At 35.2% G+C, this 21,581-nt stretch overlaps 1 protein-coding gene across 3 annotated transcripts in view; it reads right to left on the minus strand.

The window, feature by feature from the left end:
- Positions 1–21,581, minus strand: part of Pias1 (protein inhibitor of activated STAT 1) — a 132,095-nt gene that overhangs the window by 17,758 nt on the left and 92,756 nt on the right. For all 3 annotated transcript variants that reach the window (XM_047538532.1, XM_047538533.1, XM_047538531.1), the window contains exons 5-8: positions 20,153–20,243; positions 19,423–19,557; positions 12,429–12,534; positions 2,047–2,120 (exon numbers count right to left, since the gene is read on the minus strand). In XM_047538532.1, coding sequence (XP_047394488.1) covers positions 2,047–2,120; positions 12,429–12,534; positions 19,423–19,557; positions 20,153–20,243 — 406 coding nt within the window. The remainder of the gene's footprint in view (positions 1–2,046; positions 2,121–12,428; positions 12,535–19,422; positions 19,558–20,152; positions 20,244–21,581) is intronic.

Consider the following 21,581-nt stretch of genomic DNA (forward strand, 5'->3'; position numbering starts at 1 on the left):
ATTGGTGTTTTACAATGAATTGGGGTGGCAAGGAACCATAGAAGCAGGAATAGATGAATCAGGATTTGGAGAAAAGAGGAGAGGATAAATATATAGGTAAAGACATATATAAATTTTTTTAAACTTTCATCTTCCCATTCTTTACTCTCTGGTCTGTGACTCAAATTTCTAAATGTTAATAAAAAAACTACCAGTTTCCTTTACAATATTGACTGTTACTTTTTTTTTTTAGACTGTTAAATTTATATTGTTACTTAATTAAATAATTTTAAACAATAAAATTAAAAGCCAGGAGGCAAAATAGCTTCCCTAAGAAAAGACTGGTTTATTAAGAGGAATAAGAAGAAAAGTTATAGAAAGAAGAATATATTCAAGATGATTGGTGGTGTTTGTTTTTTGTATTGAACCCAGCAATGCTACCACTGAGCTGCATCCCCAGTCCTTTTTTTATTTTGAGACAGGATCTTGCTAAGTTGCTAGGGTTGGCCTTGAACTTGTAGTTCTCCTCTCTTGACCTCCAGAGTCATTGGGATTGCAGGTGTGCACCAAGGGATTTGATGGCTTTTACTACCTTCATTGTATTTTTTTCCCTTTGTACTATTATGTGCTAATCCTCACATTTCTGATTTTTAAAAACAATTACTCAACTTTAAATATTTATTTGATAAATGCACACCTGTTTTTGAAAACTTGATATCAAAGGAGAGGTTGAGTTTTAAATATTTTCATCTTGTGATTACTAACTTCCTTTTTAGGATATGATGGATATTTGCATCATCTGCAAATGAACTTACAAAAGTTTATAATTAACAGGAATTCCCTTAGCAATTACCTCCCCTCTAAAAAGATGTTTTAAAAGAGCTATGTAAAGAACAGTATTAGACACTAATTCATAAGTTAATGACTCTTTTATATTATGTTTAAGGATTTATAAATTATAAAAGACTAAGATACAGGACAAATATCATTTAATTTCTGTTAAGTTCTTTGTTCCTTTAGGAATTCAGTAACTTCATCATCTTAGGTTAGTAGGATGTTGTTATCAAAAGCTTTCAATATCAGCCCTTTCTGAACAATTCAGGCAAGTCAGGAAACAGATGTGTCCTTTCATTCTTCATACTTGCTCCCCAATTTAGATGTGATTAATTTGATTAATTATAGAACAAAAGGTAATCAAAATGTCAAATTAATTTACTATTAATTTTCACATATTTTCATATGAAGCCATATTCAACAATCATCCCTACTGTTGGTGGACCTAACAAATTAGTTGAGAAACATTAACAACACATTTTCTTAAGAGTTGTTCTCCATGGGTTTAATAACTTGTTTAAGCCTTGGGACCATACATTTATTTCATACAAATGATTCATTCTAATCTCATATTCCTAGGGTTTTTTTTAATATACATAAAACTTCAACTATTTATGCTGAGTAAAATAGTTAGGCAAAATGGGTAAGTTGGATGTGTGGGTAAACATGGCTAGATTTTTATTCAGAAGAGTACTATGAAAAGTGTAAGTTTTAATAAATACCCCAAGACAGTAAACTTCCTTATTTTGAGATTTTACACGTGAGCTTGAGACAGTCACTAATCACAAGCAATATTTAGACAAGTCTTACAAAGAGCAGAGAGAATTTTTTAGATTTGTTTAGATTCCAAATTCTATGCCTCAGTAGTTTCCCAGTGTTTACAAGTTATAACAAAAGTGGCCATATTTTAAAAGTAAAGAATTTCTCAAATACAGGAAACACCTAATTAAAAAGAAGAAATATGCTGGACATGGTGGTACGTGCCTGTAATCCCAGCAACTGGGGAGGCTGAGGCAAGACAATTCCAAGTTCAAGGATGGCTAAGTAACTTAGAGAAACGTTGGCTAATGGCAAAAAATAAAAAGGGCTGGGTGTGTAGCTCAGTGGTACAGTGCCCCTGAGTTCAATTCCCAGTACCACCATTTAAAAAAAAAAAAAAAAAAAAAAAAAAAAAAGTAAATGTATGTAATGCATATTAAATCTTCCTGAAAACAAATATCAGTTAACACTTACTGGACATAGAAGAGATACCCTTAGGCTGGTTGTAGCTATTTCACTGTCTGGATCCGCAGTCAATTTCTCTTTAACTGAAATTCATTGAAGAGAAAACAAACAGATAGAACAAGTGTATTAAAGATACATTACTGATGCAACATTAAAAAAAAAAAACTTGAAAACAAACTTTTTAAGAGAAGGAAATAAAAATAGCCTACTCAATTACTTCCCAAGTTTTTTCTTTAACTGGTTCATTATAATTAATTATATAAGACTGGGATTCATTGTTACAAACTGGTACATGTACATGATAACAATATAATTTAGTCAGTACTTTCCCATTCAACTGAATGGCAAAATTTAAAACAATTATATGGCTTATAATTTCTACAATAAGCAAAGGAAGCTAAAGAATTGTATAACTTTATACTGACTACATTTCCTATGTGACTCATGGAACAAAAACCTGTACTACATTATCATAAAAGAAGTTTCTATAGCATGTTGACAAAAATCAACTGAGGACAAACTCTCCTTTTTTAACTCTAAGATACTGCACAAAAATTTTCTTAACTGTGACCAATATTATTCGGGTTCTTCTATTTTAAAGTAAATTAATAAAAAGCAAAAGATTATACTTTATTGAAAAATCAGATAATAAAATATTATAAAACATTAATTCTAATTTCAAATTACATGAGAAAATTCAACTGCTTTTTAACAATATAATCATTTGGGTTCTAAATTTATATATTTATAAATTGGTTGTACTATTTTGGGCAAGTCAAATCCTCTTCCATGAACTTAATTTTACTTAGAATAAAACTGAAACCAACACTAGTTAATATCTAAGTCTTTCTCAGTTAATCCCCACCCCCTTTTTTCTTCTTATTTTTTTGGTGGTGCCAGGATTGAACGCAAGGCCTCATGCCTGCTAAGCAAGTACTCTGAGCTACATCCCTGGCCTCCCATGGTTCTTAAGGGAGGGGACACCAATAATTTCATTTTTTATGGTCTTTCAGTTTAATACTTCTTGTCTGAAAACAAAATAAATAATAGGTGAGATAGGAAATGCCAAAATACCCCAATAATTTTGGAAATTGTCCCACAATACCTTTAAAGTCTGTATTATTTAAGGTCAGAGATAGAGTGGTTTTGTACATAGTGGACCACAGAATTTGAGCTATGGCAAAACTACATCTGACCCAATAACAGACAGTAAAGAAAATGAAGAGAGGAAAAAGTACTCAGATAAGCAAGAATGATTGCAGAGTAGATGTATGTTGTGTTAAATCATTTATGAGACCTAAGAATCCCGTCTGATCTTGGAGATCATATAGTGTGGATTTTTTAAGAAGGTCCAAAATCTTTCTATGAATTAGTGGATCTCAACTAAGATGAACATTTGAACTATCTTTAGAGCACTCTAATTTATAACTGCCCACTGAAAGAGAATGGGAAAGAGGAAGAGTGAGTAGTTTTTAAAAAGCTCTAGATATGATTCCAATGCTAGACTAAAAAATTATTTCGTGGCCTGTAAATTCCAAATTTCAAAGTCTTTCTGTATTTCATTGACTGATTTTTCACATCTAAAAAGGAATAACATCTCTGATTTTTAATCTGGAAAATAAAGTCACTATAACACTATAATAATATCATACATAAATTATAAAAAATATGCATTTGCCATTATATACCCAATCTTAGTCAACTATTTCTCAGAGACACTTTTAAAAAACAGCAACTTATTAAATACAACAAATAATTGTCACAAAAAAATCAACATACAGGGGCTAGGGTTGTGGGGTGAGCACTTGCTTAGAGGCAGTGGGTTCAACTCAGTAACACATAAAATAAGTAAATAAAATAAAGGTTAAAAAATACAGCAACTAATAAAAACATTAAAAAAAAAATCAACACACAAATAGAATCCCAAGGTAAAACACAGGGAGTGTGCCTGTAATCCCAGTGACTCAGGAGGCTAAGGGAGGAGGACTATTAAAATCTGAGGTCAGTCTTGGCAAACTAGTGAGATCTTGTCTCAAAATAAAAAATGAGCCTGGCACAGTGGTGTACACCTGTAATCCCAGTGGCTGGGGAGGCTGAGGCAGGAGAATCAAGAGTTCAAAGCCAACCTCAGCAAAAGCAAGGTATTAAGCAACTCAGTGAGATCCTGTCTCTAAATAAAATATAAAACAGGGCTGGGGATGTGGCTCAGCGCCCCTGAGTTTAATCTCTGGTAAAACAAAAACAAAAACAAAAACAAAAACAAAACAACGACAACAACAACAAAAAAACACTACCACCACCACCAACAACAAAAAACAAAATCTAACTGTGATGATTAATTTTAGATGTCTACCTGAATAGATTGAGAGATGCCTAGAGTTAGTAAGGCATTATTTATAGGTGTATGTGTGAGGAAGTGTTTAGAGGAGATTGGCATGTGAGTCCATGGATCCAGTGGGGAGAAGATCTGCCCTCAATGTGAGTGGGAACAACCCAATCAGCTGTGCACAGGGAAGGGTTAAGAATAGGAGCAAAAGACAGAGAAAAGGCAACTTTCCACTTCAACCTTCCCCAGATCCCAGGGAACTCCAGGTTCTTCAGTCTTTGGATTCTAGGACTTGCACCAGCAATGCTCAGGGTTCTCAGCACTTCAGCCTCTGGCTGAGAGTTACAATACCAACTTCCCTGTTTCTTTGGCCTTGGATTCAGCCATGCTACTGGCTTCTCCAATTCTCCAGCTTGCAGACACATATTGTGGGCTTCTCAACCACATTATTGTCAGCACCCAATCCCTCAATAAATTCCTTCTCACTTACTTTTCTTTATATATTATATTGGTTCCCTCTCTCTCTCTCAAGAATCCTAATACACTAACCATTGTGCATGCCCTCACCAACCACCTCACCAGCACCCTTCTTCCACACATCAATGGAAAGAGTAGCTGACTTTGAGTTTTGCATATCTAAACTTCCACTTAAATGAAGCAATATCATAGATTATAACATCAGTCTTATGTGAACCAAAGCTCAGTGGTCAGTAATTAGAAAAGAAATTGAAATAGAAGAGGCAACAGTCACCCTATGTTAGAATTCAGTCTTAGTTAAGACACTCAACCTCTCTAAGTCAATCCTTTTTTTCTAAAGCAGCTTTTAAAGATCCTACTCAGATCCTGAATGGACTGAATCTACAGATGAATTTAGAGAACTCTAAATCTCTCTCCATTTATTCAGGTCTTCTTTTCATTTTTCTCAGCAATGTTTCAGAGTTTTCAGCAAAGAAATCTTGCACATATTTTATGCAATGCATGCCTAAGTATTTCATATTTTTGGACATCATTCTAAGTTCCCAGTTTTTGAAATCTAATTTCCAATTATTCATCACCAGCAGAAGCAATTCACTTTGTATACTGACCATGTATTCTCCAACTAATATTCATGTATAGTTCTAGTAGCTTTTTTGGAGATACTTTGAGTTTTTTTTTTTTTTTTTTAATGTAGACAATAAGATCATTTGCACACACAAAAAAGAGACAATAATTAGTTCAAATAAAGGCAATAATTAGTTCATCATTTCTAATCTTTTTTTTTTTTTTTTTTCCCTTGCATCATTGTGCTGGCTGGGATCTCCAGGGCAATGCTGAGAGCTGACATCCTTACCTTCCTCCCCATCTTAGGAGTGAAGCATTCAAATTAATTTTCACCATTAACTGTGAAATATTATCTGTAAGCTTTTTGCAAATACTCTCACATTATTTTGCTGAGTTTTACCATGAATAAGATGTTGTTAGCCAACTAGCTTCTCTGTAGCTACAGAGAGGACTATGATTTTTCTTTTCAGTTTTTTGAGAAGGCAATGTTTACTGATTGACTTTCAAATGCTGAATTAACTTAGTATTCTTGAAATAAACTGAATATGGTCACTATTTATGACCATTTTACATATTAAGACTTATAGTAATCAAAACAGTTTATAAAAAGATAAAGTTGGAGGACTCTATCTGATTTCAAGATTTACCATTAAGCTATAAGAACTAAGATTATGGTTTGCCATAAGGATAGACATACAGGTCAATGGAAAAGAAGAGTCTGGAAACAGATTCATGTATCTGGGGTTAGTTTTGACAAATGTACCCAAGTAATTAAATGGGGATAATAATCTTTTCAATAAGTACTGTTAGAACAACTGGATACATATATATTATTGGAATAATTGGATATGTATGAGGAGAGGGGAATGACCTTACCTATACAATATACAAAAATTAAATCAAATGAATCGTGGAAACATGGGAAATCGTTGTAGGAGTTAAGGTTTTGTTGTTATTATGCTCTGCAGTGGTAATGGTATTTTATTATGTGACCTATAGTAAAGCTATAGCTTAGCCATATTTAAAAGTAATCTTGTTTTTGAATTAGATATATGAGGTTGTATTTAAATTTATATTAAATAATTTCAAATACAACTTAATATTCAGTTCCTCAGTTGTACTAGTCACATTTAGGTGCTTAATAGTCACATGCTGCTGATGACTACCATATGGAATGGTGCAGATATAGAACATTTCCATCACCACAGATTTTTCTATTAGTACTATTGATATTAAATATCTATTAGATGCAATTGTTATTGTTTAAAAATAATTTCTATCCTTCATTAATATCTGAGTATTTTAATTCTGCCTTTCAGAATTTTAAGGTTGTAAACAACCAAACATATTAAGCTCAATATTCATCTTATAGGCAAGGAAAGACACACCTGGACCTGATTTTTACTCTAGCTCCAGTTTTATTAGTTAACGTTAACAAAATTTGAGAATCTACTATGTGCAGGTACTGCGCGAAGCTACAGAAATTAAAACAAGGATAATAATATGATGATTAAACTCCTGCCCAAATGAACTCATAGTAGAGGATGAAGGAACTCATAATTTAGACTCAAAGTCATCTCTAACATGCTCTGATGGAAGTTGTTCAAGAAGCTAACCAAAAGTCAGGTGTTTTAGAGGTTCCTTCTCGGATGCCTCCTGGAAAAAGCAAAACCTGAAAGATAACTGTAGCTAGGCAAAGGGGGTAGTCATGACACAAACCTTCAGTACCCTTCATTACTTCTCAAACTGTCAACTTCTATTTCTATCATTACTACTTTAGTTCAAAACTAAAGCACTGAGGAAAGAAAAGAATTACATATTTGGAATGTAAAGTATGAGGCGAGTGAACACAGATGACACTTGAAGTGCCACATCACGGAAAGCTGAATGTTATGCTAATGAAGTTGGAGTTTTTATTCTGCTGGTGTTAAGAAGCCATGGGATGGAAGAGAATGGTAAGATCAGATCTGTTTAAATCAAGTTAGGCTGCTACCAGGGGAGAGCTATAAAGAGTCAAGAAAAGAAAGGGACATATTATTTAAGAATAGATTTTTTTTTTTAAATAGAGACAGAATATGAAAGTTTATTAAATGAGGGCAATTATAAGATTAGACAGATCTGAGAAATATTTCAGTTTGACAGGATTTGATCAGTTCAGTTCAAATATTTGAATCCAGACAGCCTAGTAGAATGTTTAAGTGAACACAGTTAGCTACACAAATCATATTCAGGTAAAGGTCTGAGATGAAAATATATTATTTGGGATCTAGTGCCAGTTTAAGCAAGCAAGGATAGATGTGATTGTCTATAGAAATGTACACAGAAAAGTGGCCGAAGATGGAACTCCAGGGAACACGAACATTTAGGACACCACTTTTAAAAGAATTCACTTAAGGCTTATTAAGAAGAATGGTCAGAGAAGGATGAGGAGAGAATCCCAAGGTGAAAATGGCTGTAACAAATGCATCAGAAGCGCCCAAGATAAAAAATTACATTTGGCAATCAGACTATCACTTGTGACATCTGCAAGAGCAGTTTCAGTGGAATCATGGGGGTTAAAAGACTTAATAATTGTAGAAAGGAGGTACAAAGACCAAGTATAGACTACTTTTTGAAATTAGGATGAGAACAGGAGAAACACCAGAGCTCTAACTAGAGAGGAGCTTGTTTTCCCATATTTAAAAGATGAAAGAGATTTGACAGAGCGGGGCATCAGGAAGAACCCATAGAGAGGGAGAACTGGAAACAGGACAAGGGCAGATAGTGAAGAAGCCAAGTCCTATAAAACTCTTTCTCAGCATCAATACCTGGACACCTAGTCACTGCTCACATACCACAAGTCTAACAGTGCACTGTGATTTCTCCTCTGCAACCTGATCATTTTCATATTGTTTTCTATTTCAGTAAATGGCACTAAAAAGTCACCTGGTGCTTAAGAAGTCTAGAGCTCATCCATGACCTCTCCTTTTTCTTTACTCCCACACATAATCAATACAGTTTCTGCCCTTCAATATTTCTCAAAACTGTCAACTTCTATTTCTATCATTACTACCACAGCGTGAGATACCATCATCATTTAGGTATACTATTGCAGTAGGTTACTAACTGGCCTCATGACATCGGCCTTGCCTCCCATTCAGTCCTCAAATTTAAGGATCATATTCTTCAAATCTGATCATGTTTGTGTTTAAAATCATTCCTCTGTTTAAAAAAACTTTCAACATGGCTGGGGGTGTCGTTAAGTGGTAGAGCACTTGCCTGGCACACATAAGGCCCTGGGTTTGATCCCCAGTACAAAAAAAAGGAAATTCCTTCATGGTTTTCTATCATCTATCTTTATATCATCTCCCCCGACCCCCTGTGATGCTGGGGATTGAACCAGGGACTGCGCATGTGAAGTTAGTGCTCTACCAACTGAGCTATATCCCCAGCCTCTTTATGTCATCTAAATGAATTAATGCTTGCCCATTTCCTTTTTTTGCTCTCTCTATTCCAGTTCCACTGGCTTTTCTCTTAGCATCTACCCTTTCCATCTTTGGGCTTAACTCTCCCTCAACCACAATCTTGTCTTAAGAATCACAAACACCAGAGAGGACTATATTCCTCTGTTGTACCTCTACAGAGTTCCCCATCTTTATTCTTCAAGGCACATGTCATGACTGTAATTCATTAATGCCTTGTGTAGTCATTTAATGTCTGTCTTTCTCACCAGACTGCAAACTTCTGGGAGATACAGATGATGTGCATCTTGTTTAACAGTATATTCTCCTGAGCCTCAAACACAGTAGACCCTTATGTTATTTCCTTTTCCCCTCATCCCTCCCCCACTCCTTGCCTTCCTTTCTTTTGACTTGCTGGTCTCACCATGTTGCCCAGGCTGTCCTGAACTCACAATCATCCTGCCTCAGCCTCCCAGGGAGCTGGGGTTACAGGCATGTACACTGTGCCTGCCTCTTAGAATAATTTTTTTTGGGGGGGGTGGTAACCAGGAATTGAACTCAGGGGCACTCGATCACTGAGCCAAATCCCCAACCCCATTTTGTATTTTATTTACAGACAGTGTCTCACCAAGTTGCTTAGCATCTTGCTTTTGCTGAGGCTGGCACTGAACCCACAATTCTCCTGCCTCAGCCTCCCAAGTCTCTGGGATTACAGGTGTGTGCCACCATGCCCAGCTAGAATAATTTCTTAATTGAGAAGAATAAATGAATAAAAGATTAACTTTCACAGGAAAAAGGTCATTTCCTCCTGACACTGAAGGGAATAAAGTGAGAATGGGTACAAATGTATATAAATTGAAAAGTAATTATGGTGGCACTAAGATTGAGGAGAGGGCAATTTAAAGAATTTACTTCTTATAGCCCCAATGTTCTTACACTGACAATGTGCTTGAGAGGGCCAACAGTGTTTGAGTAGAAAAATATACACAGCACTTGAAGGAACTTGCTAAAGGTGGAGTGGAAAAGAGAGGAACTTGACCAAGAGCTAGTAAAAAGCTGGTTTTGTGATAGTTGGGAGAAATGCAACACAAAAGTGGAAACCACAAGACAAAAACCGACTAAATAAAATGAATCCTAAAATGAGTTTCTCTGTGAAAAGTCTAAATACTATCGTCTTCATTTTTCAAGCACATAATAGTCCCTGACTAAACAAATATAACTGTTACCAGAATGTTTATTCTTTTAGTTGTAGATGGGCATAATACCTTTCTTTCTTTCTTCCTTCCTTCCTTCCTTCCTTTCTCTCTCTCTCTCTTTCTTTATTTATTTATGCTAAGAATCAAACCCAGTGCCTCACACGTGCTAGGCAAGTGTTCTACCACTGAGCTACAACCCCAGCCCCCAATAGAATTTATTTATAAGGTATAATGAACATATCTATAAATAATTTAATTCTTCAAAAATATCTGAGATGTAATTTTCTTTTGGGGGGTGAGGTAACTGGGAATTGAACCCAGGGGTGCTTTACAAACAACTGAGCTACATACCTGGACCTTTTCTGATTTTTAAATTTTGAGACAGTGTCTCACAAAGTTGTTGAGGCTAGCCTTAAACTTGCAATCCTCCTTAGCCTCCTGAGTTGCACCACCATGCCCACCTGATATTTTCTTTCTTTTTTTTTTTTTTTCGGGGGTGGGGTGGGGTACTAGGGATTAAACCACTGAGCCACATTCCCAGCCATTTTTATGTTTTATTTTGAGAGAGGTCTTGCTGAAGCTGGCTGGCTTTGAACTTGTGATCCTCCTGCTTCAGCATCCTGAGACACTGGGATTACAGGCATGCGCAACTGTGTCCACTCCAGCCTGACATTTTCATCTGTCAAATTGCTTTAAACAATATTTTAAGTACACAATTAATTTGTTGGCAAAGTTATTTCTTCAACTTGTAGTCAATTACAATAAATTTTTTACTGGTGGTATTCAATTAATGTTCCATTTGTTCCTCTGGTCAATATGAAGATAAGATATAAAAAGCCACAAAAATCTCCCTAAATATGTGAGTACTTTCCACATCCAGCAGTATATTAGAGATGAAAAGAAACAGCTTTTCAGTAAGCAGGTTTTGCTGCTTAATAGTGTTAACAGTGGTTTCCTGGAGAAAATAAAATTCCAGCTCTCCTTATCACCCTTCCCTCCAGGTGGTGCTATAGCTACAAGTGGAAAAGGGTCAACAGTCTGTACAGACACTTACTTGCCTTATTTATTTATTTATTTTTAATTATTAAATACAACAGTTTATCTGCCAAGTTTCTCCGTATTCTCTTTTCCACACAGGTTCACAAATTCATATTGTTTTTGACTAGTTGACAATCTAGCACTGTGAGGCAAGTGTGAAGACTGTCAATGGAATGACCAGGAATAACTTTAGTAAGAATGGGGATTGGGGAATTCCTCTCTCCCACTTTCTTTCAACACAGATGTCTAGCCCTTCTCTACTTTCAGGACCCGTGCTATCTCCTTGTCTCTGCCAAAGGACATCCCCAGATCCTAAAATAGCATTATTATTCTAGATCTCCATCATCTGCCAATGAATGTTCCCCTTTGACTCAGGATTATATGCTGACACGGTCTAACTACAGAACTCCTGGGTTCAAATGATCCTCTTGCCTCAGTCTCCAAGTAGCTGTGGCTACAGGGGCCATCATACCTGGTTAATTGTATTTTTTAAAGGTCCCTTTCAAAATAGAAAATATTTCATTGATCTAAAGGGTATATTGTTATTCAGGAGTAGTGGAATCTTTTACTCTGATAAGGAAAAAGGTTAGAGAAAAGAATAAAAGTTATTGTACAAAAGGAAAGGAGAGGAATGCTGGCCTTACCACCTTATGGTAAGCTGTTCTTGAAGAACCTACCTCACAGAGACTAAAGGAAGAACTTAGTTTGCCTCTTTGGAAAGGTCACTGACCTCAAAACTTGAGGCCAGTAAATCCATTTGTAGATCTTGCTTACATTCCAAATTCAACATGTCAAAATGAACCATCTAATAATTCATACCTATGAGCCCAGACTTTGGAAAGGTTTGGAAATCACCTGTTAGAAATCTCTTGTTACACATGAGGATTAAGAAACTCAACAACAAGTAACTTGCCCAAAGCCACATAATTGATTACTGATGGAACCCACTTCACTACTGTTGCCATCACCCCACTGTTTCTTTTTACTTTGGTAATGCAGACATACAGTCTTTATATAACTCTGTACATATTTCCTGAATCTAAAATAATTTTCTTGAAACTTATGCTGGGATTTTCTTTCTATCTCCTAAAATTCCTTAAATATTTATTTTATGAAGTTGTAGTAAAATACAGATCATAGGTACAGTTTGTGATACAATACAAACATTAAAACTATTCTTAGGTCTGGTTTTACAAGCTCACAAAACAAGGTTCTCAAGTGTTTTTAATCCTTTTCAATAGGCTCTAGTAAAGGAACAAATGCTAATATTTCTTAAGTTGAGAAAACACTATTCTAACCTTTAACAAAATAGTGTGGCTGCCATAAATGAAATAAGTTTTTCATACGTACTTAAAGCTCTAGAATGATCCGGATTCCTTATTCCCTTTGCTCGTAACCTCTGAAGAAGAACTGTTGAGGACAACTGTTTTACAAGATATACTGCCATGGAATAGGTCTGGAAAAAAAAAAAAAAAAAGATGTAGAAAACAACATATGTAAGTAAATAATACATCTATTTTAATCCCACAGCAATAGGGAAAGAAACTAATACTTCCTAAAACACCTACTATGTGTCAAGCACCATCTTAGGTGTTTTCATGAGTAATGATTCATTTAATCCCGATCAAAAAGTTGCTGAGGTGGTCATAAACTTTTATCCTTGTAGATAAGAAAACTAAAGTATAAAGAAGAAAAGAACCTGCCTAATTTTATAACTTTCAAGTAACAAACTATATATTCTAGGTAACAAACCTACAATTTAAACACAGATCTGTCATGCTTCTATATTACCTAACTACATATACTTGAAACCAATGACAGAACACTATTAAGGGGAAATACAAACTAAGGCCATTAAGACGTTCATGATATGATCAAACCAACATATAACAGGTAATAGGTCTATCTAAAATAGTAGTTATTAAAAATTATAAATGAAATTGGCTTTCTAGTCTATACCTTTTAACCTCTCTCTATGTCTTCAACTAGCTCTTAAAAAGACTCTACTTGGGCCAAGAAGCACAGGGATAAAGAAGGCTTTCAAATAGGAGCTGCTGGTTGGTAAATTACCACCAGAGGGACTACCCAGAGATGGTAGTGGGAGGAGGGAACAAAGAATACAGAAAAGCCAAGGCTGAATGAAGGGCACATGGTTAGATAAGAGGAAGAAAAGAGGACAGAGACTTATGGAAGAGATCTAAATAAGAAGTATCATTTTCCGTTTGGAGCTGGAATCAAGAGGAAGATCAAAAGACTAGAAGGGAAGCAAAAGAAAAAATAACTGCTACCATCTTTTATTTTGTAGCTATAGTTTTCAGAGCATCTTAACATATACCACGTACTTAATTTAAATTCTGCAGAAGGCTATGAGAAATAGATAGGATAGGGACTATTCTGGGTGAAGGTTTGATGAAACTGCTGAGGCACAAAAAGATTATATAATCTGCTTATGATCATGTAACTGCTTGGTGACAGAGCAGGCACTAGAAACAAAGAAGAAAAGTTAGGGACGGAACAAGAGAATTAATGATCAAGGCCAGTATCAATCTCTTAATTCCTGGTTTCACACATCCTATTTGTTTTCAACCTTCTAACTAGTCCAATTCATATGCCAGTTTTCATTGACTTTCACGCTACTGAAAATGCATTTCTCTTAGCAGCAAGAGAAAATATTCTATAGCACCCTGGTAGGTCAATTTTCCTTTTTTAAAATATTTTTTTAGTTGTCAATGGACCTTTATTTTATTTATATGTGGTGCTGAGAATTGAACCCAGTGTATCACTCATGCTAGGCAAGTGCTCTACCACTGAGCTACAACCCCAGCCTTTGATTTTTTTTATTTAGAATTCAGAAACCTATCTGTGTTTACATACTGCACATTTCCTGGGGAAAAAAATCAAATGTCAAAAATAAATTTTCTTTCATTAGTAAATCTCACAATATTAATATTGTGAGGAACAAGTAACCTTAAAACTTCCCTAATTTCACAGCATGTAACATACCAATCTAATATAAAACAGATAAGCTTCTTTTTAGCAAAAACCCTTTATTCAGCACTATGACTTATTTGCTTAATTCTTCAAGTATAATAGAAACTGGAGAAATGCTAATTAACACTGTGAAATTCTGTACTGACAGCTTGAATCTTCAGAACTTGGAATTACCCTAAGGCTTCATATAAATATTTAAGAAGAGATCAAGTAAAACCACAACAAGAAGTTCAGTGAAAAGGTATGTTCACTCTAGTTGAAACATGTAACCAAATGGAGAAGAATAATAAAAAAAGCTGCAAAAATAATGTCAGTTATTAACAAATGTCACTTGTACTGACAGTAGGGAATTAAATTTTGTATCATATAAAGAGGTTCGGCAGCAAAAATCCCCAAAACTTAACCAGCAGCATAGTCCCTCTTCTAAGTAGATAAGTAGATAAGTAGATAAGTAGATAAGGGTTCCTGTCAACCCTTCAAAGTACTACCTAGCTCCAACTACTGATATATAACTGTATTACATTATTGTTTTTATCTACTGCTTTTTCATAAATTCAAAAGATATTTTCTCCTTAATTAAAATAGTCTATTCATTATATGTCCTTTATACCAGCTATGTAATTTCTCTACAAATAATAAAAGTTTTAATAAACGCTAAATGCAGTGATTACTCTGAGGTAGATAACAATTTACAATACAGTTCACTTATTTCCTTCAGGCACTGTGCTAGATCTCCCACTCACTTTCTCTGGAAAAGTCTATTTATAACATTTATCAATGGCAACCAATCAGACAAAATTATCTGCAAAACAGTGTTTACATGAACTATTAAGAGTATCTTTACAGGTTAAATTCAAATAGGGATCTAAAAACATTCTCATCAGTTATCTTTCCGGTTACGGAAAAGATTTAATTTTTCTCAATATTTTATTTCAAAAGAAAGGTTTCACACTTGTAGACCTCCCAGGCTCTGAGGTTCCAGAGCATTCCCATGGCCATGGTAAAGCATCTCCCCGCCCCGCTCCTCCAGCACTGTACCTCAACAACCACAGTCCCTCATCTCCCACAGTTTCAGACCTCTTTAGAGTTCACTGAAAGCACACCCATTCTTCCTCTGTGGGCTATACTTTTTTCACACAAAACAAAATAAAACAAAACAAAACGTTTTCAATACTCTCTTCCAAAGGGGGCAGGGAAGGAGCTCTTAAGATACACTAAAAGTAGAACACTTACAAGGATTTAAACACTTATTGGTGACATGTAAATTAATCAAAGGAAATAATATTACCCTGATGTCAAAAAGATTGTAAAATCCAAAATCTATTTCTAACAAAGAAACCCAGTAAAAGAGTAATACAGAAATAATCATTGATAATAATCAAGTTCTATCAAATACTAATAGCCATTATAATACTTAACTTTGTAATAGTAGCTAATATTCCCATTAACATAAAAACAAGTCAAATATGTTCACTATCACCAATGTTATTTAACACTATTCCAAAAGTTCTAGCCAGTAGACCAAGAAATAATGGCATAGTATTAGGATTACCATTACTTGTATAATGATACATCTCAAATTCAAAACTGTCTACCTGGAAATACTAAGAAAGCATCTAAAAATCCAATGGAACCAATATATGAATTTAGGTATAAATATTAAAAAAAATAACTAGTTTAAAACAACAACAGCAGCCAGGGGCAGTGGCAAATCCTTGTAATACTAGGCACTTTGAAAGCTGAGACAGGAGAATTCAAAGTCGGCTGAGCAACTTAGTGAGACCCTGTTTCAAAATAAAAAATAACAGCAGCTGGGAGGTAGCTCAGTGGTATAGCACCCCTGGGTTCAATCCCCAGTACTATAAACATTGAATACTTAAGAAAATGTGATAGGAAAAAAGATCTGTTGACAATAGATATAATAATAATGACTAGCAGAAATTAACAAAAATATGCAAGATTTATAGGAAGATACCTATTAAACCTATTAAATTAGGAACATAAGAGGATTTGAATAAATGAAAAATAATATAGTTCCTAGAATGGATACATTACTCACTGCTGTAAATAAAAATTTTCCCTAACTTGATTTGTAACTTTAAAGAAATCTCGCTCAAACTCTCAGAAAGATGTGAGGTGGAGGTGGAGGAGAGGAAATGTAATGAAAGTAATTCACAGTTCAAGTGGAAGAAAAAAACGTAGAAAAAAGAGTAACACAGGGGAACTTGTCTCACTTTTCCACCTTTCCCCTCTCCTCAAAGCCTTTATTTCTCTTATTTCAGCTAACTTACCTCACACTTCCTGTCTTACGTTATATATAAGGGGAGTCATTAAATCAGAACTCACCTCTCCTACACTCACTCAATCCTCCCATCGTCATTAAAGAAGCTGTCTGTCCAAGCTACCATGAGCTTCTCCAATTAAGCAATTCACTATTGATTATCCCTACTTTCTCTTGTACATCTAATGTCTTACTCTGAAGAAGTTCCCTACCATCATCTTAACACATTAAAGACTCTCCCATTAAAACAAACAAACTTGCATCTCCCTCCAGTTCACCTTTATTTCCTTTCAAAATTACACTTCTATAATTCATTATCTCCCCTCCCTCACCTCCAGCTTATCACAATCTGGCTTACCATACTTGCCCTCTTAACACTTGCTCAGAAATGTTAACCATCTCCCTCTTTTCTTGACTTCTTATATCTACCCTCTACCCTGCCCCACTGCCACTGTTTCCCCACGTCCTGTGCAAGTTCATTTTCTTCACTCAGTATTAAATGTTACAGTTCCTCAAGGATAGGTTTTAGGCATTCTTCTCTTCCCACCTGATATATTTCATCTAAACAATGTCAATCCTATCCATGTAGTTCCAATAACCACTAATATGCAGATGAATCACATATTTTTATTTTTCTCTAACCCAACCTATCCTCTGAGCCTATCTGCTCAATTGCCTATTTAGGATATCTTAAACCAACTCAAACTCAAAAGTTTCAAAATTGAACTCATTGTTTTCTCTATCTAGTCTCCAATGCCCCCTCCTCCAAAGCAAAACAAAAAAAAAATACCTAAACTCAGTCCTTTTCCAAGATTTCCTCTACCTCGATGTGTTACCATTTGCCTCGTTACCCAAGTCAGCAACCAAGGAGTCATCTGCCCTTTCTCTTCTTCCATACTTCCAGCCCATCAAATAGTCCTACAGATCCCCCTACCTCCATCCTCACTGCCAGCACTCTAGGCTAAGATATTATCTCCCTCACTAATACTTCTGTAATAGGTGCCTCCCAACAGCTGATCTCTGTGTGACTCTGGCCTTCATTCAAACTATTTACCATTCTGAAGAAACTTTTCTAAACAGAAATATGGCCCTATAAACATTCAGCTTAAAAGAGAAAATCCTTGGGCTGGAGCACTTGTCTAGTATAAGTGAGGCACTGGGTTCAATCCTTAGCACCACATAAAAATAAGCAAACAAAATAAAGGCATGCTGTACATCTACAACTACAAAAAAAATTATATATGTAAAAGAGAGAGAGAAAATCCTTAACTTTAACATTACCTATAAGGTCCTGCATGGTTTAGCACTCTTATAGCTCCAGGCCCACCTACTATGTTGCTCTTTCCTGTTCTCAGTGTTCTAGTCACAGTAGCTCCTCTTCAGCTTTTAGAAAAAAATAGGTTCACCCTCACCACTGGGCTGTCGTAAGGTGGTTTTCCTCTGACCCTTTCACCTAACTGATTGCTACCTTTTTCTCAGCTCTTGGTTTGGTCACTACTTCCTTAGAGAAGCCCTTTCTGACCTCTCTCCAGTTCTAAGAGCCCTGTAATAAACCATAAAATAACCACAGTAAACCAAGGATAAATTTAAAATAGAACTGACTTAATGTTATGAAGCTACAATATATTTAAAAACTGCAATTTTCTGAAAATTGTCCCAGAAAATGAAGGCTACACTAAGAAATAATACACAAGTTGTTCAGAAACACATCCAGGATATATAAAAATTAAATATACAACAATGGTGACTTTAAAATCAGTATTTAGTTATTGGTGTTAGAACTGGATAACTAAAAAATGAAAATTTTTATCTCACATGGCATATAAATTTAAGATGGATTAAATATTTAAAGGTAAAACATGAAACCATAAGAGTCTAGAAGTTTAGTTAATGTTAATTTACATGAGCTTGGAAAAGGCAGACAGACTAAGCATCATGGGAAGGGGAAAAGACTACGAAGTGAAAAACTGGTTAAGATTTAGTTCTATGATAATGTCCATCTCTTATACATTTTTTTTTTTTTTTGGTGCTAGGGATTGAACCCAGGGCCTTGTGCTTACAAGGCAAGCACTCTACCGACTGAGTACTCTACCAGCCCTCTTATACATTAAATAATTATATAGATTAAAACAAAAGGCTAAGAAACTGGAAATATTTGCAACACGAGAAGACAAGTTAATTCTTAATATATGAAAAACTCAAGAGACAGTAAGGAAAGAATATTAAGAGAAACAGACATGAATACAATTTTAAAATATAGTTACAGCCATAAAACATGTTCAATCTCAGTAACAAAAGAGGACTGTCAGGTGTGGTGTTGCACACCTATATATCCCAGGGACATGGGAGGCTGAGGTGGGAGGATTTCAAGTTTGAGGCCAGTCTCCCTGAGTAAGACCCTGTCTCAAAACGAAAAACAAAAAGGATCAGAGACATAGCTCAGTGGTAAAGAGTCCCTGGGTTCAATCCCTACTGCCTCCCCCTACCCCCCAAAATAGGGAAACTAATTAGAATGGTAATGATGGTAAAGATTTTTTAAAAGATTAAAAAGATAATAATAAGTGTTGATGGCATACAAATAAAAATAAAAAATTCGGCATGCTCACTGACTCAGCAATTCCACTTCTGATAATTTACTATGAGGAAACTATGACTTGTGTGTGCACACGATAATTACAAGGTAGCTACTGGATTATAGTTACACTAGATAACAGCTATTCACTGAAAGACAAGGAATAAATCAATCAATAAATCAAGTGTTCAACAATAGGGAATATGCTAAATAATGGCATATTATACCGAAATAAGATGCAGAAATTTAAAATACAGAAGAATATGTAATAACACAGGAACACAAGGCAACTATGAAAAATTGCTGAGTGAAAGGATCAAGTGATAAAACATTTGATAATGATCCCAATTTTCAAATGGGAATACACTGAAAATTCATCGTGAGACAAAAATCCTTTTGCAACTCATTTTACAATATCATCTATATGTAAACTCAGGGAGTCATGGTGATTAACCATTTCTTAAAATGTAAAAATCAGGTAAAAACAAATATTCACTTACTCTTCCAATTTCTGCAGTCCAAGAAACAACAATGGTGTTTGGTACTGTTGTGGATAATCGGACAAGTGAGGTGATATTAATTGGTCGGCTGGGTCGCTTTGGTTCCACACCATTTTTAGTAGGTGGAAGATAACCCTAAGAAAGAAATACAGTTTATTTCTACTTATCATTTTCACAGTCATTTCAAAAATTCCATTTCTTAAAAACAAAAAAGCAAACACCACCACCAAAAATAATCCTACAAACTATATGTGAGAAAATATTAATGTTTTCATTACAAAGAAAGTGAACATTTTTATGGTTCTCTAAACCACCTTAATAAGCCTGAGAAAAATATTAGTGACAGAAATTCAAAATTTCTCAAATTTAAGAATCAGCTTAGATCAGTATGTACAGTTCCCACCCTCCTCCCCTGGCTAAGGAACAACACTATTCAAATCTCCATTTTACCCATAGACTTTGTTGAGATTTTGTTGAAAAAAATTCTCCCTAACATCCAACACAACACCAAAGCTACTACACCCAACTTTAAATCCTAAACTTTGTCTCCATAGCTGTCATAGCTTCTAAGTGTAACATAATTGGTGCAAGTGTTGTAGCCAGTTGCAAAAATATCCAAAATAAAAATATTTTCCTAATGAAAAACTATAATTAACAACAGCTGTGATGACTTATTGATAGTTATGTTGATAACATATATTTAAAATAACATGAAGGTTTTAGGACTTACTGGAAGGCTGCACGGTTTTGTATTCACTTTCACACAAAGATTGGGTGGGAAGTGATCTTCTTGTGGACAACTGGTTTCAGATAAACAAAACCTAAATAATAAAGATCAAATTTAACTTCCTTTATTAAGGGATAAAATAATTAATCGTTTGTTCAACAGCTAACTTAAAAGATGATCTACTTAGCCAGACATGGTGGCGTATGCCTGTAATCCCAGCAGCTCGGGAGGCTGAGGCAAGAGGATCGAGAGTTCAAAGCCAGCTTCAGCAAAAGCAAGGCACTAAGAAACTCACTGAGACCCTATCTCTAAATAAAATACAAAATAGGGCTGGGGATGTGGTTCAGTGGCTGAGTGCTCCTGAGTTCAATCCCCAGTGCCCCCTCCCACCCCAAATTGATCAACTTAAAAACAACAAAAAAGAGAAAACTAAAAACTGGACATTTCAGGCTGGGGATATAGCTCAGTTGGTTGAGTGCTTGCCTCTCAAGCACAAGGCCCTGGGTTCAAATCCCCAGTACCGCAAAAAAAAAAAAAAAAAAAAAAAAAAAAAAAAAAACACTGGACATTTCACATAATGAAAAGGCATATTTGAACAGGATTACAATACTGTTGGTGCTAGAACAACACGAGTTTGAACTGCAAGGGTCTACTTATATGCCAATTCTTATTTTTTTTACTTTTGATATTGTTGGAGACTTGTGGCAATCTGAACAAACTCACAAACAAATCAAGCAGCCTGAAGATGTAAAAAAAAAAATTTTTTTAAGAAAAAGTTAGGCCTAAAGTATATGTAGATAACTGGGTATGGTGGCACAGCCCTGTAATCCCTGCTACTTGGCAAGGTCATAAGTAACTCAGTAAGACCCACTCTCAAAATGAAAAATTAAAAGGGCTGGGGATATGACTCAGAGGTTAAGCATCCCTGTCTCAATCCCTGGTACCCCACCCCCAAATTAAATAGGTTATTTAAATATCTACATGTAAATATTTCATCCTGGGAAACATAGCAAGAGCCTATCTTAAAATAAAATAAAATAAAATGGGCTGGAATGTAGCTCAGTGGTACTGTGCTTGCCTAGCATGTGCAAGGTCCTCCCTGGGTTCTATCCTCAGTACTACCAAAAAATTTAAAAGTTAAAAAAAAAAAAAAAAAAAAAAAGGTAGGTAATTGTCTATTTTATCATTTATGACAATAAAATATATACAAATCTATTATAAATTTAAAATTAATCAAAATTTATGCACATTAACAGACTTCACACATGGTACCACACTCAGTCAAAAGAAAGTAAACACACATGAAGATGCAGTATCAAATCACAAGTACAAATTAACTCTAGTACATTCTACACTGGTCTAATAATTTTGTAGGTACCTCCTATTGCTACTGTAGTGAGCTCAAGTGTCTGGTGTCTGTTTAAAAAGCCCT

The sequence above is a fragment of the Sciurus carolinensis genome, chromosome 2, assembly GCF_902686445.1.
Source record: "Sciurus carolinensis chromosome 2, mSciCar1.2, whole genome shotgun sequence".
Lineage (NCBI taxonomy): Eukaryota > Metazoa > Chordata > Mammalia > Rodentia > Sciuridae > Sciurus > Sciurus carolinensis.